This window comes from Cavia porcellus, unplaced genomic scaffold (genome assembly GCF_034190915.1).
Source record: "Cavia porcellus strain 051 isolate PalLab524CR breed Dunkin Hartley unplaced genomic scaffold, mCavPor4.1 scaffold_12, whole genome shotgun sequence".
Classification (NCBI taxonomy): Eukaryota; Metazoa; Chordata; class Mammalia; order Rodentia; family Caviidae; genus Cavia; species Cavia porcellus.
The window spans coordinates 48,241,925-48,259,507 of NW_026947495.1; the positions used below are offsets into that span (position 1 = coordinate 48,241,925).

Genomic DNA, 17,583 nt, shown 5'->3' on the forward strand with positions numbered 1-17,583 from the left:
TAAGTTGATAAACAAAATACAGTAAATCTCTATAAAACGGAATATAACTGACTACAAAAAGAAAGTTCTAAAATATGCACACATGGATGAATTTCACAAACACTGTGCTAAGTGAAAGAAGGCAAGAAACTAAGATCACATATTATAAACTAAATTTGTATGCAAAGATCAAAGTAAACAAATCCATAGAACATAAGTTAATGGCTGCAAAAAGTTGGGGTTTTGATGAGAGTTACTGCTAATAGGCACAAAGCATTATTTTGGGGGTTATGAAAGTGTTCAGGAATTAGGTAGTAGTTATGGTTTTACGACTTTGAGAATATGGTAGAGACCACTGAATTATTAAAAAGGTGAATTTTAGGGTATGTATGTCTCAATAGTAGTCAACAAAAAATTGCTATAAAACTTCATTTTAATCTGACAATTAAGCTTACATCTATATCAGTCTTACCTTAGCAATGCAAGCTGGACAAAACCAGTCCCCATCTGGTATGGCTGTAATCTTGGGTCTATGGCAGTATGTATGACAGCCTTTGTCACAGCCATCACAAAGGAGAAGCAATTCTTCATTATCACCTTTTCGACAGATTTGGCAGTACTATAATACATGAAAAATCGCTTAAAATTAACCCTCTGCTATGCACAATAGTTTTGGGGATGTTAAGCACATCAAAGTTCCTGATTTATATTAGTAACAAACATTCCGCTTGCTAACAAATATACAATAGCCATACACATCTATGTATCTCTCGTTACACGGATATGGACCACATGATGGGGTGAGCAGTTCTATTAGGGTAAATGCACATTTCAGGTACACTGCAAAGAACAAAGCTAGAGGTTGAATGCCTGCACACACTTCAGAAGCATGTACACATTAACATATGGAATAATTAACATGACATTAGAGCACATAAAGCAATGAATAGCTTTAATACATGGTACTTTAAAATAATTTCATCTTTTGCTTATCTTAGCATCCTCATGATATTCTGAGAAAGAAATAAGAGTTAGAGTACTTCTAAGATTAAAATTAGGAAACTTGTACTAGGATCAGTATTATAATTATATTTAATAAGATAGTGCTAGATTTTGACTAAACTATCCATCTATGTTTTGACTGAAAGATGTGTCTAAACCAGAAAACCAAAAGTCCATACAAATCAAACATGTACCACAAGTGTAGGAAATGAATCACACAAATTGTATTTCCAAGGAAAGAAACAGAATAAAGGACATGATTTTTTAATACAACTAACAAAATTATTTCTCTTCTATTTAAAAGTGTAATATTAATAAGGAACTTTTAAATCTGATTAGAGAAGAATTTTTTACACTCATATACATACTATATAATAAATTTCACAAAAAAAGAAAAGTTAAACAAGTTAAAAATTCAAGATTAGCTTTATAAAACAAGCACTAATATTTTTTGACATTTAGCTCATAGTTCACTCAAAGTAGAAAATGTTCCATAATCAGTATTTCAAAAGATTAAAACATTTAAATTTGGGGCCAGGGATTTAGCTCAGCGGCATAAGCACCTGCCTGGCAAGGTGAGGTTATGAGTTCAATCCCCGGTACCAAAAACAAAACAAAACAACAAAAAAACCACATTTAAACTAGAATTCATTTATACTAATTTAAAATTAGGTATAAAATCTTAAAAACAATAGTTTAATTGTTCAAAATTAATTTTTAATATAACTATATATTAGTCTTAGAAATTTAGTCTTATTTAATTCAAAATATATACCAATGATAGTTTAAGAACCTTAACAAAATATTATACATAACCATTTAACAAATATCTATCAAAAATGCAATTTTAAAATTGGTATGTACATTAGGAGCAAAGCAGTAGAGTTTAACATACTAATAATATCTATTTTATGACAAATTTGAGGTACATCTTTAAAACTTGTAAAAAGATTACTGAAAAATGACAAAGATTATATTTAAATTTCTAAAATATTTAAAAAATCAGATTTGTGAGCATAAGTAAATCCTCAATTTTCTACAATAGACAAGTAAAAGTACTACAGTCCTTTTTATGTCTTGCATTTATTATTTAAAAACAAAATTATCTTCTGATACTTTTAAAGATGACAGATACTAAACTCATAACAGTTTTGTAAAGTCATAGAAATAGCTCATAATATGTTATAGAAAATGTATTAACATTTGGTTTTAATTTCTTTGCTACTATAGTAAAAAAATATAGTGAGTGCTGCCTAATATTTAACATTAACAAAAATATAAAGCATTCTGTGAACAAGAATTATATGGAGGCAAATTGACAGCACCTTCTTTCCTGGTAAGCTGGTCTCTGTTAAAGAGGGTATTTTTGAAAGTACTGAGCCCTTCAACATTTTATGTAGATTATGAGGATTATCCTAGGCACTGTTACCCCTCTAAAAGTACTCATTAATCTTCAAATATGAAACTCTGACTTTTCAAGGTGCTTCATAATTAATAATGTATTTAATATTATTATTAATTTGTAATGTTGGGGGGATTGAAACATGATAGGCAAGCTCTCTGTAACTAAACTACACCTCCAGCCTATGAATAACATTATTAAACATTTTTAAACACACATTGTGAAAGTGTTAAATGATGATAAATGCATATTTATAATAGGCAAAAGGTTAAGGAATTTGTAAAAATATGATAGAAAGCTTTAGATTGCAGAAAATAAGTATAGTAATATAAAAGGAAGGGCTTGATACAAGTAGGAAGGGCTTGATACAAGTTTTAGGTTTCTTTTGTAGGCTTAGTAACAAAACACTGACTACATCATCATAACAATCTTGGTATAGATAGTGGTATAAATTTCACTTTGATGTAAAACTTGATCTTTTTTGATTACTATAGTCTAAGTTTCACCAAATATATTTGTCCAAAGTGATATCAAATTCATCTAATATTTTTTAGAAGAAAAATATTTTTACCTGGTAAAAATGCTATCATACTACGTAAACAATGCCTTAAAATTTATAGTAAATTCTAATTTAGAGTAAGAAAGACCTAAATTTGAACATATTATAAAAATTGCAAGTTGAAACTCCATAAATATTATAAGAAGAAACAACAACAATAAAAAAAGAAAAAAATTTATTTTATAATAGGTAAAAATGAGGGAAACAATGCCAAGGTAATTAAGCTTATTTTCTTTGATGGCTGTTTTAAGCAAAGGAATTTCACCTTTAGCCATTTATGAAAACAAATCTTTACTATCTGAATCTTAAATTAATTCAAAGTAAATCACAAAAGCCTACATAAAACAGTTACTTCTGTAAATTATATATAACAAGTAAGAGACATACTTGTACATGATTTAAAATAAAGTTTCTGGAAATAATCGACTACTCTTCTTTTTAATATATAGTGTTTTGGTCCTGTCACAAAGCAGAAGCTCACTGTACAATAACTAGGTATGTAAGAAGGGATAATCAGCTTTAAACATCAGAGAAAAGGTAAAAGATCTACTCTTCATGTTAACCATATCTGATTCAAACATTAAGTACATAAAGTAGCTCTCTATTCTGTATATATTTATTTGAGTACCTTTTAGCATTAAAAGAAATAAAACTGATAGAAAAATAAGATATTTTGGGAATCCAATAATGTAGCAGGTAATGTTAGCAACTGGAATGCTTGTAAGAGTGATAGGACCTTCAAAATATTTAGATTAACCATTTTTATACCAGTAGAACATAGAAGACAAGTTCAACTAGAATTATAAACACCACTCAAAGAAGGCAGAAGTAAGATTTAAAAAATAAAAGTAACAAATTTGGTAGGTTCCTTTAAAAAGGCTTAAGAAAGAAAGTATTAGATTATAAGGTATTTAAGAATTAAACTATATCAAGTATAGCATATATTATTGTGACAACAGGTAATGCATAATTAAGAAAGATCTGGAGGTTAGAAAAAACAAGACAAAGTAAATTAGTTATAGTATTTCTTAAATAAAAACACTTACAACTTTCATAATTGATTTTTCCCATGCTATTGATTTCTGTAATTGCTGAATGCACAGAGCTACCTGTGCAGCACTGCGAGCTTCTGATAATGCCCTTCTCCATACCCTGAGCCCTGGAGCAATATCCTCTTCAATTCTGCATTGAAATACAGAAAAATTAAGTAGGTCATGTCCATATTTATGGTTACTGAATGTGAAACAATCATCACACTGAAAGCCAAGCAATGACAAAAACATGTAACAGCCAATAAAGTATAAAGTTTAAGCAACTAAATTTGATGTAGTGCACAGACTGTGGCTACGTGCCTCAAAGCTTAGTCACAACCAGGGAAATGTAAGATCACTGCAGAATTATCAATGCACATAACAAAAAAAAAGTTTTTACAAAGCACCATGCAAATAGCATGATCCACATGGATCACAGACATACAAGAAGATACATAGATAACAGGCAATAGAAAATAGGCTCCAATTAGCAAAGAAGCACAATAATTTTTCAAGTTAATCTCAATAACCTACCCGTCACCATCACCACTAACGGATGGTGCAGGAGCAGGGACAGTAACTGTGCCCACATTATCCAGTTTGATCTGAATGGTGGTACTTAAGGGGCTCTTCAGATACCTTCTTTCAATGTTCCGCTCCAAATCAGCCAGCCTGGTTACAGCTATATCTAGGGGGTTGTCATTCTTCCGTTCTAGTGCATATACACTATTTTCTTCTTCGCCAGTAAATTCTCCATCATGTTCCTTGCACAATTTAGTAAATGACTTATGTTCAAAATATACCAAGTCCTCCCTTTCTGATGCAGGCTCTGGACACATCCAACCCTATGTATCAAGAGAATAATGTTATTATGGTTTCTTCTTAAAATGCTAGATAGGTGAGTTACCATCACTGAAAATATAGCAGTAAACCCTGGAAGATCTCAAGGTTCTTTACTAAAAAGTTTTTTTTTTTTTTTAATATTTTGTTCCTGATGCTAGGTTCCAAGATCAAAAAACTAAAAGCAATGTTTGTAATAAAAATTGAAAAAGAAAATAAAAAAAATTTGGTATTATGAAAGGCATACTTAAAATCAGCAAAGTATTCTGGAAGATTATAGATTAACATGCTATTTAATTTCAGGAGCTTATTTAAATGAAAGTCTTGATAGTCTGAACTTTGCTCTTTCTTTCTGTTTTCATGCCTTATACTATTCTTTTCAGATTGTTACACTAAACATTTTACTTTTGGGTAAAGAGACATTATATAAACTGGCACCTGTATCTCTATAACATTTTTCTGTTCTTTACCTACTTACACTCATTCTGTAGCTTTTATATTAAAATTTACTTCAACACAAAATCATTGCCTGAGAGAATCTTTCCTGACCTGCTTCAAAAGGAAAAGGTCCTCTAATACATGTTCTTATAGGACCGGATAGTGCTTCAAAGCCTTGTCATAGTCACAATTTTAGTATGACTATTTGATGAAGATCTTTCTACCTCTGAATTCCATGAAGGCAGGGATTATGTCTGCTTTTATTCACTTGCCTCGAGCAGTGCAAAGGTAAACAGTGGGCATTCAACACATACATCTTGACTGAGTAAATGAATGATCTCATGTTTTAGCTTGTGTATATGATCCTCTGGCTCAAAATCCTTTAAAGTTTTCCCACTGTTTAACAGTCTCAAATTTCAGTAGGGTATCTAAGTATCTCAAGCTACTTTTCTTCCCATTCACACATTCTATGCTGAAGTCAAATTACATGGCTTGTTATTTGCAAATATAAGCTTCCTGATCCTGATGCTGGCTCATGCTGTTCTAACCTCCTATTACGACATTCCCTTGGTCTCTTTCAAAACTTTATTCATCCTCTTATACTCATTCTCAGCTTCGACATGAAGTCTTTCTAATCTCTTTTCTATCTCCATCATAAGCTTTCATTTTTAAATTCATGTTACTCTGTACTGCTCTATGATTTTTAGTTATTGAAATATATATCTACCTACAGCTGTATCTATATCTGTACATTTATCTAATCTTACTTTCCTATTATAGGATAAGCTTTCTAAATGTAGGAATCACATTTCATTCAATTTTATGGTGTGCACTGTCTGATACAGAACAGGTAGTTAGCAAATGCATACTAAATGAAAACCAGAATTACCTTTTAAAAATTAAAATCCTTTAGAGATAATTACTTTACCCTGTATATTAGAGTCAAACTTTTCCCTTGCTCTCAAAGAAAATCTATATTTAGAAAGGAAGGATGGTGTTGGAAATGTGGCTCTGTGGTAGAGTGATTAAGGCAGTGATGATGAACCTTTCAGAGCTTTTGATAATACAGATAACCTGTAGCAACATGCCTGCCATAGATTTGCCACCACTGTCTTCAAGCCTTGGGCAGGATGGAATTACACAGAGTACATTTAAGTACATAGTTACAGTCAAGTCAAATAAAGCTCCTCCCATATTTTGAAAGGGATATGGAATTACTAAATAAAAGGAATCCTGAAAACATAGTATGTGTTGATTTCTGTGAGAAATATGGTACAACAAAACAAAACAAAAAAATAACAAAAAGCCTAGATTACCATTGGAGAAACCTAGATGGTTGAAAACTATCAAAAGTGACAATTAACAGAGCTTGTCACTTCAGAAAATGTCTTTCGTGACCATGCCTAAAGCTCTACATTTGACTTATTCTATTAATATTTATTACTCAGTTGTCATTATAAGTCACAGGTGACTTAAAACTAGGAGGTTTTTTTTTTTTTCTTTTTCCCTTTTATTGGTACTGGGGATCGAACTCATGACTGCCTGCTTTCAAGGCAGGCACTTATGCCGCTGAGCTAAACCCCCAACCCCAAAACTAGGAAGTTTAATACTCTGCATGATAAAAATAAGATAAAAATGATTTCATAAACTGAAAATTATACTCAAATGAGATTAAGAAAAATATATCAATGATGATTTTTAGCTTTAAAATTTAAGTAACTAGCCAGGTGTGGTGGTGCACACCTGTAATCCCAGCACTTGGAGGCTGAGGCAAGAGGACTCTTGCGAGTTTGAGACCAGTTTGGGCTAAAAGTGAGCACAAGGCCAGCCTCAACTACGTAGCAAGACCCTGTCTCAAAAAAAAAAAAAAGCCAAACAAACAAAAAAAACAGAAAAAAAAAAGTTTAAGCAATGAATCACAAAAATACCATGTGGTACTAAAAAGTACTATAAAAAATGCAAGGAATTTTTGTTATAGTGTGTACTAGTAAATCAGTAGTATGATGTAATATTAAAATGGTGGTACAAAATCAATACAAGTACAATGCCGGACAAGGGGAAATAAAAATCTTATAAACATAGACACGTCTATAGGCAGCTATGGGTACAACATTTTAAGAAGGACACTGACACTGGGTGCTTATTCAGAAGAAGATAATGAACCTATTCTGAGGATTAATTATTGAGGGAGTTAATTAATTTATAAAAGAGAAAACTTATCCAACTACTCTGGGAGGCTGGGACAAGACAACTTAAGAGTTCAAGCCCAGATTGGGAAATTTAGTAATATAGCAACACTCTGTTTAAAAAAAGAAAAACAAAGAAAAAGAAAACTCAAAAAGAGACATTAGAGTTATCTTTAGGGAGCTAGAAATAATTAGACATTCTACATATTCTCAAGACAGGACTAAGAACTCAGATTTTCCTACAATATAAAAAAAATCAAAATTATTAGCAAATATTAACAATAAAAATAAATGCACCTAAGATGACCAAGGCCAGCTGCTTAATGTGCCTTTATAATGTCTAGATACAGAGGCTGAAAATACAGCTCTATTTTATTTTTGAGAAAAAAATGAATCCTCTGCAGATGTATACATGTTTTATTTCCATCACTTGTGTTGTTAAATCTTCAACTATCATACAATTATAATTCTTAGAATAAGAATAATTCTTAAAGTACTGAACAAATCAGTAATATTAACAGGATGTTAAAATATTCTACTTAAATGAATGGTAAATTCCATTTATTTTAGCTTCTGAGAATAGAATTAAGAACATTTAAGTAGCCAGAAATGTGATAAGGTCAGTGTACCAAAATCTGAGTAGATCACTAGGAAAACATTTCAGGCTTACACCCTTGACTATATATATATTATTTTAAAAACTTTTGATGATATACTTTTATAACTAAGGATTGGTTACAATTGGAAAATTATATGGAAAAAAGTTGGAGGAAAATAGAAAACTTCTAAACCACCAAGAAGTAACAACTGACCATAAGAGGACAAAACACAGACTATGAGAACAGATATAATAGTTCAGAAATCAAAGCATATTACATTTAGTGTAGGAGCAAAGCTTCACATTTCCTGAGGAAATCACTGTCTCATAATTGCTATTCATACTAATAGATCCTGTGTCACCAAGATAATTTAAATTACATGCATTATTCTCAATTTAAGAAGGCCATGAAATGTGTAACATAAAGGTCCAACAAACATGCTAAAAAAATCATGGGACAAATGGAATAATTTTATTTTTCTCAAGAAAATTAACTTGTATGGAAGAGCCCATTTGCTGAAGATGCCAGATAAATGAGGCATTTTTATATTATATTACAGCACCAGGTGGAGGAAACATAATTTGTTAGCAAAGTATTTTCAGTAAATGATAAATATTGTCTCCCAACATTGGTAATTATGATTATGGCAAGAAAGGGATATTTTATTACTTATGAAAACCTGTATTTTTTGGAGATCTTCAAAATTAATTATGAAGTGAAACTTTAATTATTGATTACATAGTATGCTATTAATTTCTCTTCTGAATAAAATACAAAATATCAAATCAAATTACATAAAGAATAAACCTTTGTAGATATGTCTACTTTTCATGCTTACTTATCATTCATCCATTTATTCTCAAAGATATCACAGTATTATGAGGTGAGAAGACTTTATACCGTTTTGCAAAACCAAAATTTTTGTGCAAAGGTAAAACCCATTCTGATCATTGCCTGTGGCTTATAGTACCCATTAGATATACAAATACATATTTTATATATGCATATATAGGATACATTGAATAGAGTATATTTTATATCATAATATAACATTTGGATATATTTATATCTCTAAATTTAAATTATAGAAAACAAAAGTCTGAAATGTCACATGGCTTAAAGGGAAGAGATTCTTGGCCTTATATGAAACACTATAGCATATATTTGATGAGATTGGTACCAGAGCACTCAAGTACATGGGGGAAAACTATGAAATTTTGCTTCAGGTAAAGAACTCTATACCAGAATCATATTTATAAATACCTTTAAGAAGGTAGCAAGATTCAGTAAAAAAGAACATAGGCTCTGGAGTCAAATAGGTGTGGTTTGAGTCCACACTTAGCTACTTTATTATATGACCATCGTCAGGTTACTTACTCTGAGTCTGGTTCCTGTGAGATGAGGGAAATCAACTCAAGAGTAATGTTTCAAAAATTAAATGGAATAAACTGAAAACATTTAGTACAGTAGTTGGCATGTGTTAGGCCCCTAATAAGTATTAGTTGCATTCCATTATTCTGAAAGGAAATGTTAATCCAAGTTAATTTTACCTTTACTTGCAAACTTGCTGATGCAACTCTCCTTTCTAGATCTTCTACCTGTTGAAGGAGACTCAAATCCATTTCCATCGCTTGCTCTTCTACTGACCAGTTCTCTACAATGTCTCGAGTTACCTGATGTTCTTCATTTTCATTTAATTCAATAATAGCAACTACATTCGAAAAGAAATTATTTTAAAATTCACTTTATTTTCCCCTCAGTTATTCCAAAACATAAATAAAACTTCAGAAGTCTCATGTACATCTAACTTATCATATGCAAATACACTTGTGCACACTCAGGCAGCTTACTCTTAAAAAGAAACAGTTTTCCTGATGAGGTTTTTTTTTGTTTGTTTGTTTGTTTTGTTTTTGTACTGGGAATCAAACTTGGAACCTTATGCCAGGCAGGCACTGTGCCCTTGAGCTACATCCCTGTCCCAAGAAACAGTTTTTCTAAAACCCTAATGAATGTATGTTTATGTGCTAAAAATGCCAATAAAGTAATACCATGTAAGAAATGCAAATACTTGCAATTTAAGAAATGCAAATACTTTTTGTTGACTACACTAGAAAAACTGGTGATAAATTAAGGATGAACACATGTTTTAGAGTAAAAGAACGAGTTCTTGTAGTTAAGAAACAAGAATTTCTTTAGGTACATACCATCTTTATTCTTGATACAGGCTTGAGTAATATAATCCAAATGTTTCTGAATTTGTTTTTGTAATGCTTTTTCTCTTATTCCTCTGAGATGTAGCACTTTAAGCAAAGTTTTTAGGTCCTCTGGGTCAATAATTCTCCACCAACCAAACTGCATTTCTGTATCAAGATAAATATGTAAATCTTTTACAAATATTTTGAATAGAAAATAATAGTATAAAGCAAACCTAAAATTTATTAACTAGAAAACCATCAGAGATTCAGTTATCATATAGGACTCATACATAGTTAAGTGACTACAAACCATCTCAGTATACCTACCTTCTGGAATAGGTTTTGGGCTGGGAAAATCTACTGGTTTTGCCACTTCAACAGGTGCAGGCTGACATGAAGAGACCTTTTCATTTGGAGGTACTGGAGATTCACTTTTAATTGAAGTAACACCAGAAGTCAAGAATGAATTACCATTTCCTTCGGATAGCCCCAACCCTGATCCCAGACTAGGTAAAGGCGCTGTAAATGGAATATTGGAAGTAAGCACTCCAGTGGGCCACCCACAAAACTGAAGTCCCATCATAGATACTCCACTTTTCATCTGTAAAAACAAAACATTTAAAGTAGGTTAATTTAAGAAACTTCTATGGAAAATGCTTGAAATTATTTTTTAAATTTGGAAAAAATATTCTTTATCACAATTAAGGAAAACTAAATACATAATAGCCTCAATGTTAAATTCCATGTTATTATTTGCCCTGCAAAGTAATTCCAGTTTTAGATACAATGCAACAGTAATAAGTTAAAAAGTAATTAAAGCGATCTTGGGTATAGGTTAGAAATCAGTAGTTCTAATAAAGCAGTTTTCAGCTGTAACTATTCAAATGATTCTCCTTGAGTGAAAATCTTTATGGGGGTAAAAGATTAAATAAAATAATATCACAATGTGTTTTAATTAGCAGTACTAACCTGTAGAGACGATAAAGAAAATGGACTTAGACCAACTGGATTCTGTGTAGAAGATGATCCTAAAAGAGGTGCTGGGGCAGGTGAAGGTGACTTAGATGGTGGCTGAGACTGAGGAGTCACTAAAGAAGCAGTTGACATATCGGTATAGGTAAGTGAAGTGTCATCACAAGGTGTTCTTGGCAAAAGGCTAAACCACTGTCTATTCTTTTCAGTCAGTGTTTTTAATAACTGGTCATTGGGGAGAGGACTGTAGAACTTCCCTGGAACACTTGAGCCATTGTTAAACAGATGAGAGTCTGTCTTTTCCAAGTTGTTTTGTGTTGCTGTTGATGGAATGCTGCCCAACGAATGTTTTCCACTGTTTTGATAAGACAGTGTGCATCCATTTGTACTAACATTTGGTTTGGGGGTCATAACATCTGACTCAGGAGACATCTTAGCTACTTCCAACAGCTTGCTTAATTTGGAAAAAGAACCAGGTTTCTGAAGAAAAAGGTTTGTGTTATCTTTTTCTTTATGATCATCCTTTTGTTCACAGTAATCTGTATTTGAACAATTTAAAGGGTCCCCAGAAGTCTCAAACATTTCTTCTTTGATCTGGATACTTTCTGAATTTTTAAGTTTTTCTCTTTCTTTTGCAATTTCCTCTAGTCCTACAAAATTGAAGACTGTTATGAAAATCAGTTACTCCAGATTAAATCAATACTTAATTAAATTCTATTAGTTATTGAATTATATGCATGTTTAAATAAATATTAATATTCCTCATACTTCTTTTTTATAGATTATTTTTCACACACTAGAAGTTAATGCAGGATCATTATAAAAATGAAAATATATAAAGATACTAAAAATTCCACTACAGAGCAAAACTTACTATTAATAGTTTTATGTTAAACTTTAAGTTTTCTTTGCATTTAAACCTGTATAATTAAAAAAAAATTTTAGTATCACCTAACGGTCCAACTTACCTGTTTTTTACTCTGTTAGCATTTTGAAATGTCAGTAAATGTGTAACTATATCATAAATTTTAACAGTTACATAGTATTCCATAGACTGCATCATAATTTAAATAATCTTCTACCGATAGACATTAGCAGAGCCCAGTTATTCACTATTATTAACAACATGGTCAATGATGAATGACCTTGTACATGCATCTTTTCTCCACTTGATTATTTCCCTGGGATAAATTCCTAGGAAAAAAACTTATTAAGTCTTGTTGTCAAATTACGTTCTAAAACGTTTAGATTTTATATACTCATACTAGAAGGACATGAGAACATCTGTTTGTCTATACTCTTAAAACTAGAAACAATAAATATTTTTTTGCCATTTAAGATATTTGTGCCAAAATGTAAGAAGTGAAAAATGTAAATTTCATTATTTCTGATTGCTAATAAATCTGTGTATTTTTTTGTAGGTTTACTGGTAATTTCTCCTTTGTGAATTTTGTTCACATTTTTGTCCATTGTTTGAGAAATAATTTTTAAGAGCTCTTTTCAAAATATATTCAGGCTGGGGATATAGCTCATTGGCACAGTGCCTGTCTGGCAAGCATGAGTTTGATTCCTGATACTGCCCCCCACCAAATATATTCATTAGTGAAAGATGTAACGTAAGCCTTTTCTGACCTACTTCCTCAATCTCTATTTCTATTCTTCAGAAGTAATTGGGTTAATCACTTCTATATAACTCTCCAGAAATTGTATATGTACAATCCTTGGCTATCATTTTACATGCTTACACAAATGAAATCCTATACACTTTTGTGCAATTCAGGAGACTATACAAATGAAATCCTATACACTTTTCTGCAATTCAGGAGACTACAAGACTCTTAACTAAAAGTGTGTAACAATTGCATGATCTGGTTCCTTAGAACTTCTACAACCTCTGCACTTTGTCACTGACTGGTTGTTCCTGATTTGTCCTCCTTTTCAGCTTAACTATGCTAGGGTTTTGCTTCTCAGGGCTTGTGCATTTGCTGTTTCCTCTGCCAGGAATATTGCTTTGTTCACTGGCTCTTTATTATTCCTGTCTCAGCTCAAGTGTCAGCTTCTAAAGTTTTTATGATCATCTTATCTAAAATTGGTCCTTCTCTCCGGACTTCAGAATATTATTCCTTTACAGAGGACTTAGCTGAATAACGATCCATACATATATATGAGGGACTTACTTGAGGCCAGATTGAAAAATGACAAAAAAAGAGTTGAAAATGACAGTGGCTAGGGTGCATACATAGGCTGGAAGAGTGCCTGTTCCCACCAATCAAACCAGGGAAACGTCAAGATTCACAAACATTAGGCAGAATTCTTCAAGGGGTCTTCCCTCAGTGGTGGGGGATAATTAGCCCTAGACTAAGCACTGTTCTAATTCAACAAAGTATGAATGGCAAGACTTGAAGGTATCAAATATTTTCCAAGTAACTCAATTGTGTCACAGTTGAACAAAGCTGATAAATATATAGGAATTTAAAAATATACATTACCCAATAAGGTAGAATCTATAAGATCTGACATTAATCAAAATTAATATGTAAATAAGCAGGAAAAAATGACATGGAATTAGAATCAACCAAAATGGACCCAAAACTGACAAGACAGAATTAGGTGACGGCATTAAATTTGAAAATATAACGGCTGAAAACTGAGCCAAAAACTTAACAAATTCCAGGCAAAAAAAACCATGAAGTAAGCACTGCTAAACTACACCACAATCAAACTGCTCAAAATCAATAGTTAAAAAAAACTTAAAAGTAGTGAGAAAAAAATTCTTTTATCTCTTATAACCTTTATGTATTTCTACTGAGACCACCCTACTCCATCATCTCCATTAGGCATATGTGAAAATAGTCACAAGTATTCGCTTCAGATATCTTTGCTCGTAAGTTACCTTACTTTATACCAGTAGTTTGTAAGGGAATACTAATATTTGTGTTTGATTTTTCCTAAGAAATATAATCCCCAAACTGCTGTTATATCTTTTAAATAGTTTGTAGCTAATAATCTAAATATATCTAATAAAATATAGTTGATAATTTTAATAATCATGGTTATCTAATTTTTATATTCAAGTTGCTTATTTATAAAGTCACACCTTTAATTATAACGTTATTTTTAAAAGTTTTAAAGTATATACAGCATATTTAGTTTTTCTATCTCCTAACTCTCCAGTTCTTTTTAGCCCTTCCTTCTTTGACATGTGCCAATGAGGGTTAGTAAACTTTTTGAAAACAAACTAGAGGAGAAGAAAAGTAAGAAATAAAACAGGGAATGCTATTCACTTAATTTCAACTAAACTAATAATGCAACTAATTTCAATTAATATGCAACTAAAAGTGCATCATGATAAAGAAATTATCACTTCCCAATAGAAATAAACTCTAAAAGCAGCAAGTTTGTTACTGGAAAGAGATTATGTCTTATTTTTGTGAGAATCACTTTGAATTCTCTTAGTTTAGTTGATGAAGCCAATGGACTTTGGTCTGCTACTCTCAGTTTAAATGACAATTTTCATTTGGCTGTCCTTAGTGGGGCTGAAGCAGGCCGAAACTTTCAAACAGATTTTACTAAACTCTGAAGTGAAGTACAGATAAAGTACTTCACTTTTGTATCTGAAGTAACCACTGGCATGTAGAACACAGGCTGATCAGAGTTTTATCCACATACAGTCTCCTCCTGGTGCTCAGAGGACCTTCCCTATGATGCTTAACTTCAGAAATATCTCCTAGCTTCCTTGTCTCCAAGTTGACAGTGCTGCTGTGACCTAGCCCAAGGAGGCATCTTTATATTAGTGTATCTAAGGCTAAATTCTTATTAGTTGTCTACTCAGGATTATTGCTTTCCAGGCTGGTTTTGCTCCTTTTTTTTTTTTTAGTACTTGTCATGGTTTCATCAGGTAACTGGAAGAGGTTTTTCCCTATTAGAAACTGATGAATGGTAATAAATTTGTATGCTCACAATTTTTTTCTGAGGAATCCTGTTAGCTATACCCACAGGAATTACAACTTTGATACCCTCTTTTGCCCTAGTCCTTTGTAATACTGTCCTAAGCCATATTGTGTAAAACTCTCTCCTGACCTCCAGTGAATAATATCCAACATCAGGGGAATCCAAAAGCAGCACAAAACTCTCAACCAAATACTTCCACTTCTTATCCAGTTAAATCCAACTAACATCATGAACATAGTATGCTATATGCTAATCTCAGGAAATATAAATGCCAAGTAGGTAGAAAATGTGGCATTAACCAAGACTGTAATCACAGGGGTTAGCACATGGTCCAATGGAACCTGTTTTCCTATGTGAAAGCGAGGCCTTTCCTGCCTTCCACCTGGACATAATACAGTAAACCAACTTTAAAAGTTTTAAAGACTTTTATAGGCATTCAAAATCTGAAAGGCACTGGTGACATTCCCAGGTATCATCTTCAGTGCCAGCATCAAATAATAAAGACAGTTTATGTCAGATTTGTGTAGAGCCGTGTTAGCAAACCTTTTAAGAGACCATGCATCCAAACTAATCTAAAAATCTAAAACCCTCTTATTTATTGCAATTGACCCTGAATAGAGGTTTTTAGTTGAGGAAAAAAAAAAAAAAAGAAAAGGAAAAGTAAAAACACAGCTGTTACCTGATGCTCAGCTCCTGGGGCGACTTGGCTTGTATGCCGACAGAGAGGGCTCTGCAAGCCCACTGTAATAGGCCTGCTATAGGCTCACCACAAGTGGTGTAGAGCACTGGATACTAAATACAGATTTATAAAGTCTTATCATAGGCAAAATGGTATCATTTGAGGTTTTAGAGTCATAATATGATAACAGAATGTTACAGGTAAGGAATGTGTATAGCAAAGTTGAATAATCCAGTATATATTAATAAGGAACTAATTTCAGTAAAGTTTAAAAGAGACTGATGATTTAAGAAATTGTGAAAGAAAAGTTAACATTCTTAGATAACTTCAATTTTAAATGTCCAGGTAACTGAAAATGATGTGATCGTTAATGAAACTGACAAGTATTTAATTGGTCTGGAATAGGGTTTGTGTTGATTTTTAAGATTTTTCAAGTGATTCTAATTACAGCTAAAATAAAGAGCCAGTGACCTGAACATTTCTTCATCTGCTCTTTAAACACTACTGGGTTCTGTACTTTCAACTGACTTACAATTTTGTGAGTTTTAATTAGATATCTACCTTGAAACTTTCATTTAATTTTATCTCAAACAACTCTTCCTCTTGACTCTAATTGTTTTAGGCAAGGGCATCTCAAGTTTTCTACTGAGGATTAAGTCATCAAATTTATCTTGAATTCTACTTTTCCTGTATCATACTCAATAATTTCTTATAGCAGTTCTACCTTTAAGACCCCTATATTGTCCTATTACCTATGTTGTACTTAAATCTAGAGTATCTCTACTTTTTAGCTGAGCTATTGGAATGATCTCCCAAGTGATTTCTCTATTTCTTCTTACTTTTAATCTGATGTGTTCTTTGCTGTCAGGTTATTTTAGTGTAATTATTTTGTCTAAATTAGTCTCTGCCCTGAAAGACTCAGAGTACAGTGATAGAGGTGGCCTCTTTAACAAAAATTACTGCAAAGTATTAAATAGGCCATAAAATATTTCCTTCTTTGAATCTTTTAGGATCTTTGCTTTTGTATCTTTGATGGCTCCGAGTTTATTCTCTAATTTGCAGAGTCTTAATACACATCAGAGTTATCTATGGGACCACCTTTGGATTGGTAAGTAAGTGAGCAAGACAGATCTATGTGAAAGGCTAGAAAGGCTAGATTGATGAAAACAATTCTGTTTTCGCTAGATATTGGGGTGTTACATAAAATTTTCATTAAAAAGGATAATTCTACAGCTAAAACAAAAATTTCAAAAGCAATTTTTGATTTATAATTTCTTTTATAATCACGTATATGTTTAGTCAATCCTCTTTTTACTGGACTATAAACTTCTAAATGGCATAGACTATTTTATGTAACTTTGAGCCTCCTGTAGTGCCTGTAAATTCCTAGCACATAGGAGGTCTTTTAAAAAGTATGCTGAAAGAAGTGTCCCTCTAGGGGCTGGAGGTTTAGCTGAGCAGCATAAGCACCTGCCTTGCAAGCAGGTGGCTATGAGTTCGATCCCCAGTACCGATAAAAATGAAAAAGACCTAAAAGTTGTCTCTAGGGTTACTTCAGGAAAAATGCTTATTGCAAAGGTTAAAGAATATGCCACATGCTTAAGTATTTGACAGTAGAAGAGAAATCCCAGAGAAGCACAGCTATGAAGACAAATGAATATATTTATCCACTAAATAAGAAAAAATAGCTTATGTTTGATTTCAGAAAGAGTGGCAAAAGAAAAACTACAGGCAGGAAAGAAATCATTAT

The 17,583-nt window shown here is 32.2% G+C and overlaps 1 protein-coding gene across 24 annotated transcripts in view; it reads right to left on the reverse strand.

Moving 5' to 3' along the window:
- The window catches only part of Baz2b (bromodomain adjacent to zinc finger domain 2B), a 277,553-nt gene that overhangs the window by 12,907 nt on the left and 247,063 nt on the right, over positions 1-17,583 (reverse strand). For 19 of the 24 annotated variants that reach the window (XM_013142413.3, XM_023561153.2, XM_013142411.3 and 16 more), the window contains 7 exons: positions 11,201-11,853; positions 10,559-10,832; positions 10,241-10,396; positions 9,587-9,747; positions 4,508-4,818; positions 3,989-4,124; positions 452-598 (listed from right to left, as the gene is read on the reverse strand). In XM_013142413.3, coding sequence (XP_012997867.1) covers positions 452-598; positions 3,989-4,124; positions 4,508-4,818; positions 9,587-9,747; positions 10,241-10,396; positions 10,559-10,832; positions 11,201-11,853 — 1,838 coding nt within the window. The remainder of the gene's footprint in view (positions 1-451; positions 599-3,988; positions 4,125-4,507; positions 4,819-9,586; positions 9,748-10,240; positions 10,397-10,558; positions 10,833-11,200; positions 11,854-17,583) is intronic. The other 5 variants (XM_013142414.3, XM_013142408.3, XM_023561154.2 and 2 more) reach the window with 2 other exon arrangements.